The 18,273-nt window shown below is 46.9% G+C and overlaps 1 protein-coding gene across 1 annotated transcript in view; it reads right to left on the bottom strand.

The window, feature by feature from the left end:
- LOC144762964 (alpha-1-antiproteinase-like) overlaps positions 1-18,273 on the bottom strand; it is a 91,674-nt gene that overhangs the window by 28,994 nt on the left and 44,407 nt on the right. The window contains exon 3 of the mRNA XM_078648277.1: positions 10,502-10,649. Coding sequence (XP_078504403.1) covers positions 10,502-10,649 — 148 coding nt within the window. The remainder of the gene's footprint in view (positions 1-10,501; positions 10,650-18,273) is intronic.

Below are 18,273 nucleotides of genomic sequence, written 5' to 3'. Positions count from 1 at the left end.
TCTATCTTTTACACACGCAATCCCTCTCACAGTGTGTCCTTCCCCCTCTCCCATACACACACACACACACACACACGATAATCAGATGCAGCCCTGGGAAGCATGCAGAAGACAGGCATTGGTGGGGGGCGGGCACATGTGAAGACACAATCAGGATAAGACATCACATACACTCTCAGCTGTTATTAAGGAGAGCAGTCACGGGTGAGGTGGCGCTAACGGCACCAGCTGCGTGTCATCCGGGGAGGGTTTAATTCAGGGTTAATCACACATTCACGGAAAGGCGAGAGGAGGAACGGGGCAGGGGTGCATACTGCAGGCACGAGAAACAAGTTCAAGGAGTTTTCTACCCACTCAAAGTACTGCAGCCCTGGACATGATGCGAGGAAGTAAAAACTAAAATACTCATGGGTAGTGTAACAAGCCTGGATCCCATGGAAAACCAAGACCTAGCCGGACACCTCGTAGCAGACAAGAAGCAGCATCTAACACTTAAAGAAGCAACTGTTTTAATACAGCAAAATTAAGCTCCACTAAATACTACGGTCTATAAAGGGTCCTTTAAGTTAGTCATGAGTGGATGAAGAAATTTAATAGGAAAACAAGATTATGTGGTAATAGCACATCAAGGCTTTGGGCCAAATTAACCATTTCAAAGAAAGGCGCTGTCCCATCAAGCCAGGACATACTGCCTATTTCATGGTGTATTCGACAGAAATGAAAAAAAGCTGTATTCATTCTAGTTTTAAATACTACTTGACATGTACAGGTCTTAGCAGACTAAACCGGCCCAACAGCTAGGTTTAAGATATGTGCATCGGTCGCTGAGCGTGTATCATGCACGGAGAAGTAAAGATGGGGGACGCGGGGCAGATCTGCCAGAACAGCGCTGCATCTTTAAGCTCAGTAAATTAATTCTGACTTTTCTTCAGTTTTTAATACTAGTCATTATATCAGCGCAGAGTGCTGAAAGTTTACCAGTTATCTAGACAGTGAATTCATGCAATTTTAAAGGAAGTAAAATAACACTCCATCTTCTAGAATTCACTGATTTAACAAATCAAATGTTAAATGAAAACACAGACTGGAACTGTGGTGCCCTGTAAACCAGACGATCTGTCAACTATTCCCATGCTGCTCGTGGGTCTCCCATCTATGCAGGGTCCGTCCTAGAGGCTAAACCGGGGTCTCACCTGCATGCTGCTTGGCCAGCTCTGCGATGTCCTTCTGGCTGAAGAGGTAGGACTTTGAGCTGAGCCACGTTCGCAGCAGCTGAATGACCACTGCCAGGGTTGCCAGCACCAGCGCTGCCCGCAGTGCCCGGGAGCTGAGTATAGCCATGCTGCAGCTGGAGAGGGCCTTGGGGTGCAATACTCCACCTGCACCGCGCGCGGACTCCCTTCACCTGGCGCAGACTGCACACACCCTGGTGTGAGATGTAAAGAGTGGCACAGAACGGAGACTCCCCGCGCATGCGCCCTGCTTGATACAGGCAGCCTGGAGACGTCCCGAAAGTCTAGCACGCACAAGTTACCTGCCGCCTGTCGTGGAAGAGGGGCCAGACATTGTAGCTAAAGTAGACTTGGAAGTTCGTACCTTTTAGTTAGTCTCCTTCAATCTGAGGATAAGAGCACTTATTTCCTCTCCGTATTTGAGGGCCTATGTGTCTCATAAATAAATAGCAACAAATGTTGAATCCTATAAAGAATGCCTTCTTTATAGGAGATTAATATGGCCTGCTAAGCACAGACTCTCTTACATTAAAAGAAAAAAAAGTGGTGTGCACGCGCTTGTGCCTGCCGCTGCAGGCGAGCGACCAGCGCTGACTGCCATCGTGCCATCTGTTTCCAATTAACGCGAACACAATAATTGGAAACAGATGGCATTAGTGCTCGCTCCCGAGGACCCTAGACCATGGACCAAACAAGGCGGGACAATCACCCGCCTTGGACCAAGTGGGTGCTGTGTTGCAGTGGCAGGTCTGACACACAGGGCTACTCTTAGGTGACACAACCAGCGCCTCAAGCCCCCTAGTAGCATTTGATTTACAGGCCCTGGCACACTCCTGCACTTTACTAGGGACTTACCAGCAAATCGAATATGCCAATCATGGATAATCAATCATGATCATAATTTACAGAGAGAGCATATGCACTTTAGCACTGATCAGCAGTGATTAAGTGCCAGAAGTCCTAAAGCCAACAAAAACAGGTCATGAACAATTGGAGGAGGAAGCAAACTGTTTGGGGATAACCATGCAAAAAGGGCCAATTCCAACAGATTCCCCTCTTGTTCAGATAGGAAAATATTTTATAGTGCTATGTCATTGTGTGTGTTGGAAATGGCCCTTTTTGCAGGGTTATCCCCACACTTTTTGCTTCTTCCTCCTTTGTTTTTCCTGACCTGTGGTTGTTGGCTATAGGACTCTGGGCACTTTACCACTGCTGATCAGTGCTAAAGTGCATATGCTCTCTGTGTAAATGGTTATGATAATTGGTTATCCATGATTGGCATATTTGTTTTACCAGTAGGTCCCTAGTAAAGTGCACTGAGTGTGCCAGGGCTGGTACTTCAAATGCTACTAGTGGGCCTGCAGCACTGATTGTGCCACCCACAAGAGTAGCCCCAAAGAGGTGTCTCAGGCCTGCCACCGCAGTGCCTGTGCGCGGTTTGCTAACTGCCATGTTGGCCTGGCCAATGTACCCACTTGCCAGGCCTTACCCTTCCCTTTTTTTACACCTATGACACTCCTCTGGTAGGCCCAAGGTACCTCCCCCTCCCCCCCGTAGGGTGCAGTGTATGTAAAAGGTAGGACATGTACTAGTGTGTATAACATGTCCTGATAGTGAACTACTGCCAATTTCGTTTTTCACTATTGAAAGTCTATCTTGCCCATAGGACAGAATGGGGAATGCTATGTAACATGTTTACCTGCATATCTTCCCATAGGAGTGAGATAGAAACTTGGCGTCTGGTATCCCTGAACTCAAAATTTAATAACACATCTTTTAGGAATGATGGTTTTGAAAATAGCACTTTTAAAAAGTGGCTATTTTCTTGTTCAGCCTTTCTGTGTGCCTCTGCCTTTTTTGGTGATTGACTGTCTGGTTTGAGAGAGACAGGGGCTGGGGTGGCTCCAGGAGTCTGTGTGAGTCAGCACTAGGCTGAATAGACCTATCTGCATTTGGAGTGGTGGGAGGAGTAGCACCTGGGCCCGAATAGGGCTGTGCCTGCCTTCCACAAAGCTGGCTCCACTTCCTGTGGTGTGTCTGGTGACCTTGGCCCACACTGACAAAGGAAGAAGTTGTGCACTGGCAGAGTGCACCAAGAACTGGTTTGGACTGGTTCCAGGACCCCTCACACAGTGAACAAAGCCTTTTGGGGTATAAATATGAGAGCTGAAACTCTTGAACGTTATACTACTTTGTGATCAAGAGGAATCCCTGCCAAAGAAGATCAGCTGAAGAGACTGAGGAGAAGTACTGCCCTTGCTGTGTGCCTGGGGTTGGCCTGCAGTTTGCTGTTTCTACTGAGGAGAGGACCAAGGGACTTTGCTGTGTGCTGTGTCCCCTATTTGAAGAAGGACTTTGCTGTCTGTTGTGTCCATCTGAAGAAAGGTCTCCAAAGGCCTTAGAAGAGCTGGCCTCCTGTTTCTGAAGTCCCAGGCACAAAAGGACTTCACCCCCAGCGTCCCTGAACTTCCTTGCTGGGGGGTTTCCGTCAGCCAGGAGGGCATGTAACTGTGTGTGAGGCCTTTTTGCTGTGGGGAGCTGGAAGCGCGACGCAACAAGAAAGAAGCGTGACGCAACAAGAAAGAAGCGTGACGCCGCCGCAGCTGCCGCTGTTGCATTATCAAGGAAGCGTGTCGCTGCTGCTTGCCGTCGCATCACCGGAGAAGCGTGTCGCAGGGCCGTCGCATCACTGAGGATGCGTGTCGCCGTCACCAAGGGTGTCGTCGCATCACCGGAGAAGCATGTCACAGGGCCTGTCGCAGCTCAGAAAACCACAGAGTCCGCCGCATGGCTGTCGGGTGTGAACGCATCGCCCCCACGTTGTCGCATCGCAAGAGAGACACCATTTTGTTGTATCGCACGGATCGTCGCAACGCATCAAGGCGCCATCTTGTCGCATCGGAACTGGAGAGTAGGAAGAATCTACGCATCACCTTCTCTGTGCCCCTTTTTGTTTGTTTCGCTTTACGCATCCCAGGTACTTTGAGACGAAAGTGTCGCATTTATCATCCACAAGTTTATTTTTGGCAAAAACATTTTTAAAGGCATTCCACTAAGTAACTGTATGTTGGATTTCTGTTGTTTTGGTCTTGTTTAGTTTAGATAAAGAAATGTTATTTTTCTAAACTGGTGTGGTGTCCATTTGTGGTGTTTTCACTGTGTTACTGTGAGTGTTGGTACAAATACTTTACACATTGCCTTTGGGATAAGCCAGTCTGCTCGTGCCAAGCTACCAAGGGGGTGAGCAGGGGTTATCTAAAGTGTGTATCCCCCTTATCCTGACTACTAGAAGCAAGGGTCCATATTTGGTCAAAGGTACCCACCTCTGCCAACTAGAGACCCCCATTTCTAACAGTGTGCATCCCCTAATGTTCCAGGATAGGAGCTTATAAGTCATGGGGGAGGCCATCTCTCCAAGTTACATGCATACAAGTGACCCAATGCTTTAACTCCAACCCTGCCATGTGGCACTTTTATCCAATGTCAGGGTGGGATAAGTAATCCAAGGGGTCACAGCTCCTGTCCTCCCAGTTAATCAACAAGCAACATTCATCCCAGCTCCCATCTTCCCAGGTCAAGTTGCAACGACCCCCCCATCCAAACATTCAGTCAAACCACAATTGCTTGCTGGAGAACCCACATGCAACTCTAAGGGGTAAGGGCTTTTCTATGCTCTATGCCAGATTCCCCACACCCAGCATCCCAAAGAAAGGAGGCATCTCCGGACTCAGGAGAATGGAGCTTTCTCTACCAGCTCCCCTGGTGGCTCACTGAATTTTAAACTACAATCATTCATCATTATTTTACCAACATACTAGCCGCATCATATAATCTCATCTGATGTCCCAGGAGTCACCATAGGCAGTTCAGTATTCTAGTCCCCAGATGAACTGGACCTGTGGTCAGAGTCTGAGTCCCATGTGCCCTCATCTTCCACCATTGATGGGGGCTCGCTTTACTGCCACTCATCGAAGCGATAACTCCCATCACTTTCTATCATCCTTGTTGGGTTTATGCTCTAGATGGGGCAGCTTTATTGTGGTTTTTAGGTCTGTGCCTCCATCTGGTCCTCCGAGATTGCCTTCCCTAGGATTTCTGACTTGGTCCAGGCTGTGGGTGCTGGTCAAGCGAGCTCAAAACCTCTTGTGGCTTCTGAAAGAATTGAACCGCTTTTGATGTTGCCACCTGCACTGGGCAGGGAATATCATTGCGTACGGTATCCTCAACTGTCTGAGTTTCTTCTACATGTCCAGGAAGGTAGAGTGCTGTTTTTGCACTTCCCTGAAGAAGTCCGGGAAGATCCAGACTGTATTCTTTTCAATTGCGAGGTCTCCTTTATGTTTGGTTTGGCTGAGAATGTGGTTTGGATCTTTATAGTACAGTAATCGGGCCACGACTGGACACGACAGTACTACCGGAAGCAGAGGTCTCGCTGGCACTCTGAGTTAAGGAACGCTGGTTGCCACTCCTGTGATTTAGCCCCCTGGCCCCTGCCGTCTTCCGCAGTGTCAGTGCTCTGCTTTGCGGCCTTGGTTTCTCCTCTACCTCCCTTCACAGCTCTTCATTTCAGTTGACTTTCTCCTGGGCCAGCAACATGCAGGAAGTCTCCGCAGCCTATGGGGTAAGTGCGTCAGCATCGCACTCATCAGTGGCGGTGCATTTCCACTGTACACCTTGCTATGCAGGGGGTCTGCACCTATCCAGGCCTGCAGCTGGTGCAGTCGCAGCCCACCCCTCCTCACTTATTCCCAGTTGACCTTTGTGTGGCCCTTAGATGCGGCTTCCTTCATTTGAGTGCACAGTGCGTTTAGCACAGCAGGTTTCGTTTCAGAGGGGGTAACTGCTGCAGTGTGTGCCCCACTGCTGATTGAGGCTTGGCCGCAGGAGTCTTTAGTGTTGGGGGGGTAAGCGCTTTGGCAATGCACTCATTGGTTGCAACATGTGACTGCTGCTCTCCTCCCTACAGCAAGAGACATATGCTTATTCAGACACACTGCAGGTGCAGTGACAGCTCACATTGCCCCACTCCTTCCTGGTCGACCTCGGCTCAGTCCTCCGTCGCCGCCTCAGAGTCAGCAACACGTTGGTCTTCATGCGGCATGGGGAGCTATCTCGACAAGTAGCTTACCGCTGAGTGCAGCCTGAAGTTTCGCTGCGGCAGTCTTGGGCGTTCTCCCCTCTGCCAAACAGTCACTGTTGCCTTTCTGGGCCTGGCACCGTCAGGGTCTCTCCATAGGCAGTCATTTAGTTTGCACCCGCCATCTTGAGACCGTGGCTGCACGATGCAGTCGCTGCTCTGCTGGGGCCTCAATTCTTCCCTAAATGGTGATGGTAGTCTTGCACAGAGGTACTGTGGACGTCAGGACCTCACACCTTCATTACATAACCCCCCCGAGCTGGCCAGTATTTGCAGGATGGCGCCGGATGGGGATTCACCTGCAGGAACATCTACATGTGCTTCCTACGCCATCAGCGTCTAGCCACGTCCACTCCCCAACTCCTTATACTACTCTTTAATTCGCCAACAGATAAGAAATGTTCCCTCTGCATCGATGGCCAGCTGGTCTCATTCTACAAAAAAGAGGTTTTACACCTACCTCACAACATCAGCTGGCATGTTGACCCCAAAAGCTGAAAAACCCAACACTGCTTCCCTGATACCTCATCCAAGCTATCCATATTACTATATATGCCCTCTCCGACACTATTAAATCCCTAGCCTCAGAATTGAAACTCTTAACTTCTGAAATTTTGAGATTTGACGTTTTAGAATAAAATAATAGATCCCAATGTCCCATACAAAACCCAACAACTGGTCCCAGCAGCACAGAATGAGCCTGTCTCTCAGCCCTATAGAAATCAACTCCCTACTGGTAATAACTACCCACCTCTGAGAAAACTCCAGATCACAAGCCTAACAAAACACAGACCTTGCCCTACAAAACAGGTAGGTAGGCTGCATCAGCCTAGATACCAAGCCTATTCCATTACTCTTAGCAGAATACCCTCAGCCGGCTATGGTTCTCTTCATCTCACCACATGCATGGACAGAGAAGGCAAAATTGGTGGAGGTGTTACCATCAACAATTAGAAATCCATGTTAGGCCATACTCCGATCCTACTTTCCAATGCCGTACTGTAGATCTGTAATATCCAACCTCCATCATATATTTCTCAGTGATTTCAACCTCCACTGGGGTGATCCTACAAAGTGTACTAAACACTTGACTCATTTCTGATAGAGAATGGCCTCACCTAAGACGCTCAGAAACAGACACATGTTAAATGATCCACTCTGGATTTAGTTTTCACTGAAAAAAACTCCTACCCACTAATCACCCTGTTTCAGTTCACGGTCAGACCAACTCCAAATCTTCTTCTCCAAATCCAGAAACTATGGCTAATCCAAAAGACCCTTTATATGGACAAGAGATAGCAAGAACATCAACTGAGAAACCCTGCCAATCAGCGCAAAAGGATATAAGGGCAGGAACCACTAGCTTCAACAACTATAACTGGAATCATGGAGGATGTTGCCCCCTTCACAGAATGAGGATTCAAGGAGAGAAGAATACACCCACGGTTTACGGAAGACCTTAACGAAGAAAGAGAACTCCGTCTGTGGGAACACTCTTGGCGGCAAAATCCCTCAAGGAACAACCATGAACTCCTTAATGAGGCAAGAACATGCTACAAAAAAAGAGTTCTCGAAGATCAAGTCATATTCCAGTCATAGTTTTGAGAGGATCAGAGCAAAGATACAGCCCTGTTTAGAATAACAAAACACATCCTCAGGATCATGGATTTCAGTGATACAAGCTTGATTACCTTACTGGACCTCTCAGTGGCATAATAATGTATGGGTCTCGAAAGGAAAGTTGTAGAATGGTTCAAGTCATACTTGGAAAACCGCTCACACAGGATCAAAATTGAACATGCATTCTCTAACCAATTAAGTGTATAACAAGGAGTTTCACAAGGATCCGTTTCAGCTCGATATCCATCCATACTTGAAAGTCTGCTTCCCAGCTGACATCTTTCAATGGACCACTACTCTTGACAAAATACATTTCTGGAAGATGATCCACCAATGAAGCTAAACCCCAAGAAGTCCAAATATCTACTTTCTCACAATGCTTCACCGTTGCCAGCCGAGAAATGAATAACCTTCGCTAAATTCGTAAGCTGCCTTGCCACCATCTAAGAGAATGCCATATACAGAAGCTTCACTCTAAATGGAAAACTACATTTCCCTAACCACATCAGTGAGACCTCAAACCTCTTACCTGACAAAGATCTGAAGACGGTGATTCAGACTATGGTGTTAACAGGACTGGACTATGGAAATGCCATTCTAGACAGGATTCCCAAAACACACAGTGACCCATTGAAAGCCTCACTACATGCTACTGCATGTCTGGCCACAGGCGCGAATGGTTTTGATCACATCACGCCAATCTTGGTTTCCTTAAACTGGCATCTTGTTGAGAGGAGATCCAGGTTTAAAGCTGCATGCCTCTTGCACAAACTCATTCACTCTGACCTTCCTATTTAATAAATTCGTACCAAACCACACCCCACTTCTAGCAGGCCTGTAGGAATATAGACAGACTCGATTATCACAGTCTCCTCTAATATTGGCCAGGAGATACAGATTCAGATAATTATCTACTAAGATCGCACATTACTGGTTACCCCAGGAATCAAGGAAATGTCATAGGCCCTACACCCAACTCCTCTATGACAAAGACAAAGAGGGCTTGCATACAGCTAGTTCAATTGCATGACTTCCATTACATATAATATTGAGAGTTGCACCTAGTGTTTGGGACTCTCCCTCGCCGAAGAATATGTGGTCCTCCACTGTGCTTTACTGCCCTTGATACATATTTATTCTAGTGAAGTTTAACCTGTGTTTACTTGTTATTCTTTTACTGTGTTATGTAAATTGCTCTAATGCTCCCAGGCCTAGTATGTGCTATGTAAAAACATGAAATTAAATCAAAAGCGAAGAAAGATGCAGAAAGGTCTGCGGTGATATCATGATGTAGAGATGTTGTTCATTAAAAACAAACTTGTCTAGCTCTCCTATGGGCAGTGGCGGCAAGGCCGGTTGTCCATACATACACACACACACAGACTCACACTCACCCGTCTTCATGTACACTCACTCACGCCCACCCATACATTCATAAGCACGCACATACACCCGCACACTCACTGCACGCACACATGACTAAACATACATTCAGACATACACACATACATGTATGCACCAAACATGAAAAGAATTACATACGGGCCGCAGCAGTGATCTTGGTTGGCAGGAGGAAAGCCTCTGAGGTTCCTGGAGGGGTTGAGACTGCTGCTTCCTCTCATTGGCTGACCCTGGATCAGCCAGTGAGCGGATGCGGCAGCCCCTTACTCATCACAAAGTGGGACAGAGTGAGAGTTGCTGACCCCACCCCACTCTGATGTGTGCCACTGATGGACACACAGCCCTGGGGTTTCAGGGCTTAAAACTGAAGTTGCCAGTTCTGAGTCCATCAGTGACACGCCCCCTCATCCCTGACTGGCTGAGGAGGTCATGCCCAAAAGGCTGTAAAACCCTCAGTCCGGCAAAGCTCAGATCGTGCAGCCAGGAACCTATGCATATACCGCATGTACGGCACCTGGTTGCCTTACTTGAACATATAGTGTCCGTCAGGATGACCTTTGCTCAGTCTGACAGACTCTCCATGTTTGCAAAAAGATGGGGGGTGACCCCTTCGCCCACAGGGATGGGCACGCTTACTTACCTATGGTTACAAAAAAAAACTCTTAAATTTGCAGTATGAAAGAATGAAATACAAAGGGACTAGGTATACTATTTCAGAAAGCTTCAGTATGTCCCTCCGTGACTTCTAGACACAGTAGGTACTGAAAAATTATTTTGGTCTTTATGGCTAATGGGAAGCTAATTATGCAGTCACTCACTCTCAATTCATGTTTCTGCTCCTAAGGGCTACCAAGCCATTGGTCTCTGAATTGTACATGGATTTGTAGCTACAGAGGTCTCCAAGCTTTGTGTCCTTAGAGACCCAGTTTTTTGCACCAACCCGGCCTTCAGACCACGAAAGGGACATACCGAAGCTACTCTAGTTTCCTACATTCACATATTTGGAATTGTTTTTACATTATGTGTTAGTAACGGAGTGCAAACAAATGTTTCCTCTCACTCCTTATTAAGTATATAGTAGAATGAAATGCAAGACAATTACAAATCTTACTTTAGATGCTTTCAGATCTCGTCCTCCAGTGATCCCAGAAAGATCAGCTGCGTCACTGAAGACGTCAGTAATTCCAACCTTTTCGAGTAAGCCCTTCAGATCAAGAGTACAGGAGAGAGAGAACTTTGGTATATACAGGTTTATCGGGCTAAACAAAGGGAAAAAATTATCATGTTTCAGTAAGTTTGACTATCTACATGCAGACATATTTACATGCATAGCTTGTACTTTTAACTTAAATAAAAGGTCTAAAAAGCATATTAATGAAACTTTTAAAAACAGTTGTATAGGCATTTGTATAGGTCCTCTGACCTTGCCCACATCCCCAAATTAAGCTTGGCCCGTTTTGGGGGCAGATCTTTTGGGTATCTAGGTGCCCAAGCGTGGATCCAACTACCTGCCCCCCTGACAGCTACAACTGATCGAACAGGTTTCAAGAAACATCTCAAAACCTGGCTCTTTAAGCATTAGTCCGCCTCAGGGTCCTGTCACATATGTTCATTTAGCGCCAGGACACTGTTGTTTGAGTAGCTGTTCACTTTACAAGATCCTTTCATTCATTCATTCATTAATTCATTGTTCCAAATTCTAGCCTTGTATTTCTTCACCCGGCGTAAACAGCAAGTTCGGCATCAGTTGGCCATAAACTGGATAGACGGAAGCAAAATTAATGTACACTCATTACCTTCCCTCTCTGCAGCACGGTACCAGATCTTTGGGCGAAAAAGGTGAGTCATATATGTTCAAATGTGGCACAGAGCAAAGCGGAGTAATTCATGCGGAACCAAGCGAAATGGAGCATGCAGCCTCGTTCCCAGAGCATATCTAAAATGAAAGAGATGATATATTTAAAGTTGCAAGAAGCTACAAACACAGACTGGCAGGTAAGGACCATACAAGACTGTTAGAGAGGAACAGGCCGAGCAGACTTAAAGAATAGAGTTGCATGCTAAGCTCAGTAGACAAGGGGGGTGAAACAACGCACAGGCCAGGCAGCCAACAGAAGGGACATGTCTCAAATCCAGCAGGGGAAGAGAACACAAGCTGGCAATGCGAGTGAAGAGCCAAAGGCTGAGACGGTATAAAGAATGTAGCGTGGCAGGAGGAGCACTGACATTAACAATGCCCAAAGGAAAATCTATGGCCAATTTCAATGTGTGTAAAGGCTCGAGTGAACGAAGAGACATGGATCAAAGGGGAAAAGGAAGGAAGATGCCACAGGAGCAAAGGGTGCGAGGAGGAGTAGAATGCCTGGTCAAAGACATGAAGCGTAGCAGGTGGCACAGTCAATGAGCCACTATGCCAAGGACCCTGAAGCTGAGGAGACATAATGCCATGGACAGGGAGACTGTACGATCATGGAGAGGGTGTGCAAAACTGAGCGTGCATGCAAAGGGGGGAGGCCATCCAGTAAATAGTACTCTTGTGGCACCTCTCCTCAAGCTGTACAAAGCAGGCAACACAGAGGAGTCACAGATGGTGTCTCGGGAATGCAATCATTGCAGGACCCAGAATCAACACAGAGTCGCACACAGCACTGTAGTGAGAATTACAGCTTGGTACCGCTGGTGAGATCCGGGGCTGCTAACACAAAAGACCCCAACACAGACTCTGGACTCTGCTTTCAGCACCGGCAGCTTCAGGCTGTTAAGGAAGGAGCAGTCAGGTAAGCAGTCAAGTAGGGAGTGGGGTGAAGGGGCGAAAAGATGTATTGTAGCTGTAGAATCAGTATTGTTCATGGGAGGAGTTCAGAGATCATGTAGATGAAAGAGGCTGGAGGCCAAGTTTCTTTATAATGTCATGGAACTCAGTGTATGTTTGCAAGATTAAGACTAATAAATCAGTTACAATTTGTCACCTCTTCAGGGCCAATAGAAGTTGTTATTTAGAGAAAATCTGGCAAATTCCATGAACATGTTGGTATGTAACAATAGCTTTGCAGGTCTACAATTGAAGTATTTTCTCATGCTTTGTAGTCCATCTTGATGATCGATACTGGTATAAAGGGACTTTACATCAATTGAAACAATAGCATAGCTTCCTCCATGGCATCCTCAATGGATTTTTAACAAGCCTGTTGTGTAAAATATCTATGATGGTAAGGGTTTAAACAACGGAGTAATGAAGACATCTACAAAATCAAACATTCTGTCAGTGAGACAGCCATTGCCAGAGACAAGGGATCTGCCTGGAGTGTTCTTGAGTGTTTTATGAATTTTGGGCAAGAAATAAATTAGTGGGGATCTTGGGTGATAGATGTTCAACTATGAATATTCATCATTTGACAGTAAACTTATTTCTTTCCATTTTGATAACGTCTGGTTTAATTCTAAGTGTGCTCTATTCATTGTTTTCATTGGCTTCTCCATAGGATTTGGCTCAGCTTGTGAATGCCATGTGGTACTCCCAACATGGCCACCACTATAAAAAGGCATAGCTTTCATGGCAGCCATTAGCTAAAGCTGTGATTCAGCAGATCATGCTGCCATCCTCCTACAGGAAGTCTGACTGCTTTTGGCCGAAGGGCGATACAGATTTTGGAAGCCAAAAAGGACAAGGGGTGTCGCACCAGTTACTGCACAAGAATGATGGATGTTCGTCCTGTGGAAGAAAAATTCCAAGAACTCACTTTGACCCAGATTCTTTCGACCCTGGATCCCGAGGACTGGAAGGTATGCTTGGACTTGCAGGATACATATTTTCATGTGCCCGTCCTGCAACTACACAGGACCTACCTTAAGTTCCAATTTATTACTCATTAGCCTCCCCTCAGTACCTCGGATGTTCAAAGAAGCCGGGCAGTGATTGTGGCTCATCTTTGCGGGTCAGAGATGCATGTATTTTTGTTCCTGCTCAAGGCAGGCTCACCACAGTCGGTCATAGATCATCTCTGGTAGTCAATCGCCCTTCTTTCATCCCTGTGGTTTTCTTTCAACGAACCAAAGTTATTCGGATACCTTCACTAAGGATTCCCTTTAAAGGTGGCTATCTTGGACATGCTGGTATTCAAAGACATTCCACTCCTGCAACAAGCCTGAGACATTCAGGATATGATGCTGAGGTTTCGAGCTTAATCCGTCATCTCGGTATGGATGGCTCTAAGGCTTCTTGGACTATTGGCATTATGCATCCTCGATGCCTTGGGCTCACTGCAACATGCAGGCCTTAGAGAGGAACCTCTGTTTTCAATGGACACAACACTGTGAAAGCTTGTCTGACAACATCTGTATCTTGATGAAAGCAGCTTGGGACCTTCTATGGTGGCAGGCCGTCACCAACTTATCATGCTGAAGGCTATTATCCCTACCCTAATCTGACCTCACAGAATTTATGAATGCATCATTTCAGAGTTAGATTTTGGAAAAGGGGGGTGGTGATGGACAGAGTTTCTGAATGATGCAGAATACTCTTACCAAGTCAATAGATCATGGTTTTAATCCACCACCGTTTTTTAGCTCACTGCACCATCCCAGCTCAGAACCTGGCTATATGCAAATTAGTCTGTTCCTGTCCCAGTGCATGATGGGAACAGGGCAAACCAAACTACCAAGCCAATTCTTATACTGGGAAGGAAACAAGCTTCCGGGGACCGGTTTCTGGCATCACAGCCTTCTTCGGCCCGGCTTGCTTGAATCCTGATGGTGCAATGAGCAAGGGACTCACGTCTGAGTATACCCTCCCACACATAGTGTGGATAAAACTGATTTTGGAAAAGGGGGGTGGTGATGGACAGAGTTTCTGAATGATGCAGAATACTCTTACCAAGTCAATAGATCATGGTTTTAATCCACCACCGTTTTTTAGCTCACTGCACCATCCCAGCTCAGAACCTGGCTATATGCAAATTAGTCTGTTCCTGTCCCAGTGCATGATGGGAACAGGGCAAACCAAACTACCAAGCCAATTCTTATACTGGGAAGGAAACAAGCTTCCGGGGACCGGTTTCTGGCATCACAGCCTTCTTCGGCCCGGCTTGCTTGAATCCTGATGGTGCAATGAGCAAGGGACTCACGTCTGAGTATACCCTCCCACACATAGTGTGGATAAAACTGATTTTGGAAAAGGGGGGTGGTGATGGACAGAGTTTCTGAATGATGCAGAATACTCTTACCAAGTCAATAGATCATGGTTTTAATCCATCACCGTTTTTTAGCTCACTGCACCATCCCAGCTCAGAACCTGGCTATATGCAAATTAGTCTGTTCCTGTCCCAGTGCATGATGGGAACAGGGCAAACCAAACTACCAAGCCAATTCTTATACTGGGAAGGAAACAAGCTTCCGGGGACCGGTTTCTGGCATCACAGCCTTCTTCGGCCCGGCTTGCTTGAATCCTGATGGTGCAATGAGCAAGGGACTCACGTCTGAGTATACCCTCCCACACATAGTGTGGATAAAACTGATTTTGGAAAAGGGGGGTGGTGATGGACAGAGTTTCTGAATGATGCAGAATACTCTTACCAAGTCAATAGATCATGGTTTTAATCCACCACCGTTTTTTAGCTCACTGCACCATCCCAGCTCAGAACCTGGCTATATGCAAATTAGTCTGTTCCTGTCCCAGTGCATGATGGGAACAGGGCAAACCAAACTACCAAGCCAATTCTTATACTGGGAAGGAAACAAGCTTCCGGGGTTTTATCCACACTATGTGTGGGAGGGTATACTCAGACGTGAGTCCCTTGCTCATTGCACCATCAGGATTCAAGCAAGCCGGGCCGAAGAAGGCTGTGATGCCAGAAACCGGTCCCCGGAAGCTTGTTTCCTTCCCAGTATAAGAATTGGCTTGGTAGTTTGGTTTGCCCTGTTCCCATCATGCACTGGGACAGGAACAGACTAATTTGCATATAGCCAGGTTCTGAGCTGGGATGGTGCAGTGAGCTAAAAAACGGTGATGGATTAAAACCATGATCTATTGACTTGGTAAGAGTATTCTGCATCATTCAGAAACTCTGTCCATCACCACCCCCCTTTTCCAAAATCGGTTTTATCCACACTATGTGTGGGAGGGTATACTCAGACGTGAGTCCCTTGCTCATTGCACCATCAGGATTCAAGCAAGCCGGGCCGAAGAAGGCTGTGATGCCAGAAACCGGTCCCCGGAAGCTTGTTTCCTTCCCAGTATAAGAATTGGCTTGGTAGTTTGGTTTGCCCTGTTCCCATCATGCACTGGGACAGGAACAGACTAATTTGCATATAGCCAGGTTCTGAGCTGGGATGGTGCAGTGAGCTAAAAAACGGTGATGGATTAAAACCATGATCTATTGACTTGGTAAGAGTATTCTGCATCATTCAGAAACTCTGTCCATCACCACCCCCCTTTTCCAAAATCGGTTTTATCCACACTATGTGTGGGAGGGTATACTCAGACGTGAGTCCCTTGCTCATTGCACCATCAGGATTCAAGCAAGCCGGGCCGAAGAAGGCTGTGATGCCAGAAACCGGTCCCCGGAAGCTTGTTTCCTTCCCAGTATAAGAATTGGCTTGGTAGTTTGGTTTGCCCTGTTCCCATCATGCACTGGGACAGGAACAGACTAATTTGCATATAGCCAGGTTCTGAGCTGGGATGGTGCAGTGAGCTAAAAAACGGTGATGGATTAAAACCATGATCTATTGACTTGGTAAGAGTATTCTGCATCATTCAGAAACTCTGTCCATCACCGCCCCCCTTTTCCAAAATTCATTTCAGAGTTAGTGCAGTCAACTGGGAGAGGCGGAGATCAGGGTCTCTAATATCCAGTAAAAACAAAAGTTCCACATCAATCTTCTGAAGCTCTGTGCTATCCAGCTAGCTGTGCAAGACTTTTCCCATCCATCAAAGGGAGACCAGTACAGGTCTTCATGGAAAACACAAGCATCATGGGCTACTTCAACAACCAGCATGGCAGGATCTTGTGCCAGGAGGCCCTTTGTCTTCGGAGATGGCTGGATAATCAAGGGATACCCCTGGTAGCCAAGCTGGCTTGATCGCTCAACATCAGGGGCGGCAAGCTCAATATTTGTTAACTGGCAGACTAAGAAGAGCATCTTTGCCCAGTGGGGCGTGCCAAGGCTAGATCTTTTAACTAAGCCCAGGCGGCGCACTCCGCTAGCGGAGTTTTACCAACTCCACACGCCGCTGGGAATGCGAAGTTGCAGAAAAACTCTGACTCCGTGGTGGAGCAGAGTACGCCGCTCAGCCCCCTGGGCCACAGCCCAAAAAAGGGTAAAAAAACACTTACCTTCTATTCTGTTATCTGCGGGTCGCCCGCCCTCCTCACCGAGGTGTCTCTTTGCCATCGCCCTTCTCCTGCGTTGCCGGTCGCAGCCCCCTATGTTATACGTCTTACGTGACCAGCGCATGCACAGTTCATGCAAGACGTAAAACGTAGGAGGTTGTGACTGGCAACGCGAGGAGGACAACGGCAAGGAGGAGAAACTGCAGCGAGGAGGAGGGCGGCCCACAGACGACAGGAGAAGGTGAGTGGGTTTTCTAGCCTTTAAAAACAAATTGTGGGTCTGGAGCAGAGCGGAGCTCCACAGAGTTTTTTAAACTCCGTGGAACTCAGCGGCGTGCCACTCCGCCCAGGGTTACTTTTAACAAACCCAAACAACAAGCAGTGTCACAACTACTACGCACAGGAGTTTCCGTCAAGAGGGTCCCTATAGCACACATACCTTCTGCAGTGGGTCTGGTACTCTATCCACTGCTCGCTCTTCTGCCTCATATTCTGAGAAAGATCATGAAAGACCAGACTCGAGACATTTTGATAGCTCTGGACTAGGCAAGGAGACTGTGGTGCTCCAACTGTGGAACCGGAGTATTTGCCTTCCAATCCGTCGACCTGTTCAGGTTGACCCCGTCTCAGCAACAGGGCAGGGCTCTGCACCCAAATCTCCACAGTCTGCAGCTCCATTCATGGTGATTGGGTAGTGACAACTGAGCAGTTTTTACATACCATCTACATTTGGGATGTGAATCTCGAAACTAGGTGCCCTTAAATGAAATCCATCTATTCAAGGTGTTGGGAAACATTTGTGGCTTGGTGGCAGGACCGTCAGCTTGATCATATAGAGGCCAAAAAATCTGATGTTTTGTTCTTTGTTTTATCTCTTGCCCAGCAAGGCCTTGCAGTGGGTGCAATTAATGGTTATATGTTGGCCCTCTTGGGCTTTTTACATTTGATGGACTAACCTTCCGTATTCAAGACACTGGTTTAATTGAGATTCCTAAAGGGATGAACATACAGGTTTCTGCAGAAGCCCTTCATTATGCCTCAATAGGACCTTAACTTGATCAATTCTTTCCCGATGTGCATGCCCTTTGAGTCCAAGCATAGCTGCTCTCCACAGCTCCTCACCATCAAGACAGTTTTTCGTATCACAATGACTTCATTGAATCTTGTTGGTGAGCTACAGGGACCGTCAGAGTCACCTACATATGCCACTTTGTTTCCTGACAAATTGGTGCTCAGATCCAGAGCTTCCTTTCAGTCATGGGTTTTATCTCCCCTTCACATGGGTCAGCCCATCACCTTCGCTGCTTTCTTCTCTCTGCTACACCCCTCGATTGAGGAGAGAATTCACCAGCTTGATCCAAAAGAGATCTGAGATTTTATAATGAGCACACAAAACAATACAGAATTGACAACCCGCTTTTCATTGGTTTAGCTTCTGCAGAGAAATTGGGTGAAAAACTGGGATTCGGTCTAGGTGGATCGTCTTGTGCATCAAGCCATGCACCAGAAATTAACTATCTCCAGATTCATAGACCTTGCTAGGATAAACCATATG

The sequence above is a fragment of the Lissotriton helveticus genome, chromosome 6 (assembly GCF_964261635.1).
Source record: "Lissotriton helveticus chromosome 6, aLisHel1.1, whole genome shotgun sequence".
In the NCBI taxonomy this organism is placed as follows: domain Eukaryota; kingdom Metazoa; phylum Chordata; class Amphibia; order Caudata; family Salamandridae; genus Lissotriton; species Lissotriton helveticus.
This window is presented reverse-complemented; position numbering and strand designations above follow the sequence as displayed.